General features: G+C 50.4%; 1 protein-coding gene across 1 annotated transcript in view; it reads left to right on the top strand.

Moving 5' to 3' along the window:
* Positions 1-1,391: 1,391 nt before the first annotated feature.
* The window catches only part of LOC144950260 (alpha-2,8-sialyltransferase 8E-like), a 98,307-nt gene continuing 93,536 nt past the window's right edge, over positions 1,392-6,162 (top strand). Inside the window, exon 1 of the mRNA XM_078880322.1 lies at positions 1,392-1,600. Coding sequence (XP_078736448.1) covers positions 1,503-1,600 — 98 coding nt within the window. The 5' untranslated portion in view covers positions 1,392-1,502. The remainder of the gene's footprint in view (positions 1,601-6,162) is intronic.

Here is a 6,162-nt window from a genome sequence, read left to right as displayed (position 1 = left end):
GGGTAATCCAGCGTTGGCGCCGTGGCGAGGTGGTCCCGAAGTGCCATAAAAGATTTTTACTCTTCCGCTCCCCACTTAAACCTTTGATTTTTGCCAGTCAGAACGTGTAATGGCTTTGCCAACGTCGCAAAATTTTTAACGAAGCGGCGATAATAGGAAGCGAACCCAATAAACCGCCGGGTTCCCCAGGGCTCTGTGCTAGGTCCCCTGCTCTTCACAGCCTACACTTCCAGATCGGCCGGCTCACGGCAAGCTTCGGTGTTAAGCACCACTCATACGCGGACGACACTATTCTATTCACCGCCATCGATTCTAGCAATGCATCTGGATTCTAGAGGCTCTCGGAATGTACCACCACCTTGCAACAATGGTTAATTGCACACAACCTAGCACTTAATCCGAAAAAGTCAGTGGCCATCATGTTAGGTACCAAGCAACGTCTCAATTCATCAGCACTCCCAGCACACATACACATCTTCGGTCACAGCATCAGGTTCACCGACCACTTCAGCTACCTCGGTGTCATCCTAGATTCAACTTTATCCTTCGACCATCAAACCAACCATATCATCAGTTCATATAACTTTCACCTGAAGGCTCTCAGACACCTACGTCCTCTCATCTCCACTGAAATTGCCAACACATTGGCATGTTGCATAGTTGGGTCTCGCCTTGATTATTGCAACTTCGTCCTAGTCCGGACCTCCGCTGGCAACCTAAAGAAACATCAAAGACTACAAAAAACCTAGCACGCGTCGTCATTGCCCACACTCATCCCTGTCTCGACTCTCTAGCCTGTCTCTGTGCTCTCAACCGGCTACCCATCGCCAGTAGGGTCACATACAAGTGCGCCTGCCTCTGCCACAACGCCTTCATATCTGTCTGTCCGCCGTACCTTTCTTCATTATTAACTTGCAACTCAGCACACGGCAGATGCCTGCGCAGCGCGACTCACGACCTCCTCTTGATACCAAGATCCAGGATGGTCATGTCTATGCGCCGCTTCTCGGTGGTAGCCCCAACAGTCTGGAACGATATCCCTCTGCACATTCGCAGCATCAACTCAATCGCCTCCTTCAAGATAGACTTAAAAACTCACCTCTACAATCATGCTTTCGAGCGACTCTGAGCTTGGCTCCGCGCCTCTGAGTTGCGACCATTATGTCCGCAAATTTGCGCGCGTTATAAATTGAACTATTATTACTATTATTATTACCCCATCGCAGCTACTCACACACCCCATCGCAGCCACTCACCCACCCCACCCACTCACCCACCTCTCCCACCCAAATCAATCCCACCCCCCTCCGCAACATCTCAGCCACTCGCTCCCCTCCCCACCACCACACTCCCTCTACAACTTCACTCCTCTCTCCGACCTCACACCGACACCCAACTCCCCCAACTCCCCCCTCCCGCCACTCACCCACGCGGGGTTACGACGCTCCCGAGGTGATAAGAGAGAGAGGAGGATTCCCCGGGGACTTCGTCCACGCAACGCCATGTTGCCGACTCGATCTCACGTACTCTTCATCTTCGCCGTGTTCCTGTGCCTGGGGATCTGCTACGTCTACTACAAGTCTCCGCCTCTCCAATGCGGGTGAAGAGAGCGAGCGAGCGAACTCGGCGACTTTTCGCCGATCACCAATTCGCCAGTACTGCCCTCGGTCACGCAGAATGCTCCTGTTATTTGTTACCCTCTTATCGAGAACTATGTTGGTTCTGTTACCGACTTATCCGGAAATATTTTGTCCTTCGCGATTAGCACTGTTGGTTGCGTGAGATGCGAAATAAGTTCAACACACAGGCGTACAACTTCGCTCCCTCGCTTATAGTCGTAACCAGCGGGTAGTCTCAGCGTCTCTCTCCCCCATACTCCCCTCGCGCACGTCCTCTGTGAGAGTTGAATGTTGTTTAGATTATGACTCGGAGTGGGATGCAAACGAGTCCACTAACTCACCCACAAATACTTACTCACTCACTCATCCACCCACCCACAAGCTCAATCACCCACTCGATCACCCACTCATCCACTCACTCACCCACTCACCCATCCACTCACCCATCCACTCACTCACCCACTCACTCACCAACTCATTCACTCACCGACTCACTCACTCACCGACTCACTCACTCACCGACTCACTCACTTACCGACTCACTCACTCACCGACTCACTCACCGACTCACTCACACAGCCGCTCACTCACACCCGCTCACTCACACACCCGCTCACTCACCCACTCATACACCTGCTCACTCACGCACTCACTCACGCACTCACTCAACGACTCACTCACTCACCCACTCCCATACCCACTCACTCACCCACTCACTCACCCACCCACTCACTCAGCCACTCACTCACCCACTTACACACTCACATCTCATGAAGAACTGGCGTGTGTCTTTGATCTTCTTAGATTAGCGGAGCGGAAGTGTAGAGGTTAGCGACATGAGTTTGATTCCTGCTCAAGGCCAACACCTGCATCCATTTCATGAACCGGTCCTGGGTCTAGGTCGACTCAGCCTCAAATGAGTACCTGGTGCGGTGTGTAAACTTCACCACTTGGGAGACAAAAGCGGCCGGGTGTGGTGCGGCCACTCACCCCCTCGTGTGCCAAAGTGCCGGCCTTTTTAGGTGCTCGCGAACAGCACTTTCCCCAACAGTCTTTGAAGGCTATACGGGGGATCTGTGTCTTTGTTAGTTAATAATTTTTTTCAGCAAGCTGACCAAGATTGGACAATACCGAGCCCACTTTTAACCCAGTCTCAATGTATCTTTACGTGTCTGTATGAGTCTCTATGCATCTCTATGAGTCTATATATCCAAGTGCATCTCTATATATCTCTACGAGTCTATGCATATCAATGGGTCTCTATGTATCTCTATGAGTCTGTATGAGTCTCTATACATCGCTATGTATCTATATGAGTCTCTATGTATCTCTATTGGTCTTTATATATCTCTATGTATCTCGATGAGTCTCTGTTTCTCTACGAGTCTCTACGATGCTCTATGCATCTCTATGAGTCTCTATGTACCTCTATATATTTATAAGTGTGAATCGTATTCTTGGGTCTTTCGGTAAAGTCACGTAGATAGGTTCAAAGAAAATTACAAAAAACTCTTGTGTTGCGATCAAAACGTCGTAGTTTTTTTGTTATTTTCTTTGAACCTATCTACGTGACTTTACCGAAAGACCCAAGAATATGAATTCTTGCAGTCACGAAAGCTTTAAGTCAATATTTAAGTGTGAATCGCTAACAGCACTTGCTCCTACATTCTGTGAAAGCTATACGGGGTTCTTTGTCTTTGTTAGTTAATTACGTTCTTGAGTCAGCTGGATTGGGCAATAACTAGTCCACGTTTAACCGAGTCTCCATGTATCTCTATGAGTCTATATGCATCTCTATGAGTATATATGCGTCTATGTTGTTGAGATTGTGACTCGGCGTGTGATGCAAACGAGCCATGAGCTCATACTCTTTGGTTCTTTCGGTAAAGTCACGTAGGTATAAAATAAAATATATCATGACGTTTCGATCGCAACACAAGCGGTCGTCCTCAACGGAAAAAATATAATCCAGCAGTGGAACTGCTGAACCAACGAGAGAGCGGTTACAACAAGGTTATATATAATAATAGGGGTTTTCCCCTTTTTTCTGGCAACATAACTAAAACCTTTTTACAAGGAATCATGTCTGCATTAACCACAATACTTGTGGTCAAAATGCAAAGAAAAAACACACTGAAAATATATGCATTGTCCATGAAAGTGATTGGTCCACACCAGATTTATTTTGAGCCTCGTCTAGCACCTAGACCAGAGGACGCCAAAAGGCGCACAGCTCAAAGACAATGCACTATTAAAGTAACGAGGGCTCGGGGTAAGCAACTACATCATTAGACCTCCTTTGCCAGTACCAAAATATAATAATACATATAATAATAAATATAATAATAAATATAATAATAGGGTTCTGTGGCGTCGTTCCGCGTTGTTCTTACGGCCCTATTCTGGATGACGCACAGACCTCACACTGCCAGAGAGCGTCGCTGCTGCCATTGGCTTTGTGCAGTGGATGATGCGGTTTTGAGGTTGGACCGCGCGAGCAGCTTTCGTGGAAAATCAAATCCCCCCCCCCCCCCCCGTGGATTTTGATCTTCTGCGTTGGGGCGTCCACAACAAGGAGGCGCGTGCCTGCGACTTCTCACGAACTCCGTTCAGCCTCTCTCCAAACTTCATCGGGGAGGGGTGGTGGGTTAGGGGTGGGTGGGTGAACTCGCGTTGCCGAATCGAACTCGGATCGCCGCGGGTTTCGGAGCGCCGCGCCAACCAACGCATCTACCGCTCCCATCAAATGCCAACGGGCGCCATTCATCACCAAGCGACGGTTGACGTCACCGCAGAGCAGCCTCGCGGCCACGTGCAAGGCGTCGACGGCTCGCTGCCGGCAGGAGGTCATGGGGACAGAGCCAGGGTGCCCTGGGTTGACTCACCGAGATGACTGGCAGATGCACCACCTGTGCGGCTCTCATCCCAAACACGCAGAACAAATATTCCCCGTATAGCCTGAACAGACTGTTGGGGCAAGTGCTGTTCGCGAGCATCTATGAAGGCCGGCACGGCACACGAGGGGGTGGGTGGCCAACAACACGGCCGGCCGCCTTTGTCTCTTCAGTGACGATACTTACACATCGCACCAGGTGCTCATTTGAGGCCGAGTCGACCTAGGAGAGGCCCGGGACGGGTTCAGATAATCGTCACTGATGTTGGCCGTGAGCGGGAATCGAACCCGGGTGGCCAGGTTCGTAGCGCAGCGCGCTAACAGCTACACTACCGCTCCTCACACACACGTACACACGCACAAAGACAAAGATCCCCCGTGTAGCCTGAGACAGACTGTTGGGGAAAGTGCTGCTAGCGAGCGCCCCATGAAGGCCGGCACGGCACACGAGGGGGTGGGTGGCCAGCAAGCATGCCCGGCCGCCTTTGTCTCCCCAGTGGCGATATTTACACACACCACACCGGGCACTCATGTAAGGCTGAGTAGACCTAGGTGAGGCCCAGAACCGTTTCAAATAATCGTCACCGGTGTTGGCCGTGAGCAGGGCCGGGTCTCGTAACGCAGTCGCGCCAACCGCTAGCCCACCGCTCCCTCTGCACACACACGGACACAAAGACAAAGATCCCCTGTGTAGCCTTAGGAGACTGTTGGGGCAAGTGCCGTTAGCGACGGGGTCCAAAGGGGTGGCCGGGGAGGTTGCTGACGGAGTAATCGGAGGAGGTTCACGGGGTGACCGGGGGCGGCTGACGAGGTGACAGGAGGTGGCTGATTGGGGGTGACTGACAGGGTGACCGGAGTTCAGCTGACATGTTGACCGGGGGTGACTACTACTACTATTCCCACTAAAATAATTCCCACTAATACAATTCCCACTAATACAATTCCTATTCCTATTACGATTCCTACCACTACAATTCCTACCACTACAATTCCTACCACTACAATTCCTACCACTACAATTCCTACCACTACAATTCCTACCACTATAATTCCTACCACTCCAATTCCTACCACTACAATTCCTACCACTACAATTCCTAATCCTATTACGATTCCTACCACTACGAGTCCTACCACTACAATTCCTACCACTACAATTCCTACTACTACAATTCTTAATCCGACAACGATTCCGACTACTCCTATTCGCACTACGCGTTAAACGGACTTTAGCTCAGTGGCCGCGACTCGAGTTATTACACCTCGTCTTGCGATAACCACTTCTGAACTTTTCTCACGCTCGCGCAACGTCCTATGACACCTCTAACTTCCGTTGTGGGGGGTGGGGAGGAGAGGGAGAGGGGGAGAGGGGTGCCGAGAGGTAGTTCGGTGTTATAGTAGCGATAGGAGAGAAATACAGAGTGAATGAATAGAGCGAGCGAGTGACTGGAGTGAATGAATGGAGTGAGCGAATGGATGGAGTGAATTAATGGAGTGAGCGAATGGAGTGAATTAATGGAGCGAGCGAGCGAACGAGTGGCTGTGGTGAATGACTGCAGCAAGTGACTGGAGTGAATGAATGGAGCGAGCGACTGGAGTGAGTAAATGAATGAATCAATCGGTGAATCAACAATAGTTGGGGAGTTGCTT

This window comes from Lampetra fluviatilis, chromosome 57 (assembly GCF_964198595.1).
Source record: "Lampetra fluviatilis chromosome 57, kcLamFluv1.1, whole genome shotgun sequence".
Lineage (NCBI taxonomy): Eukaryota > Metazoa > Chordata > Hyperoartia > Petromyzontiformes > Petromyzontidae > Lampetra > Lampetra fluviatilis.
The sequence above is the reverse complement of the archived record's forward strand: the minus strand, read 5'-3'. Positions and strand labels throughout refer to the sequence as shown.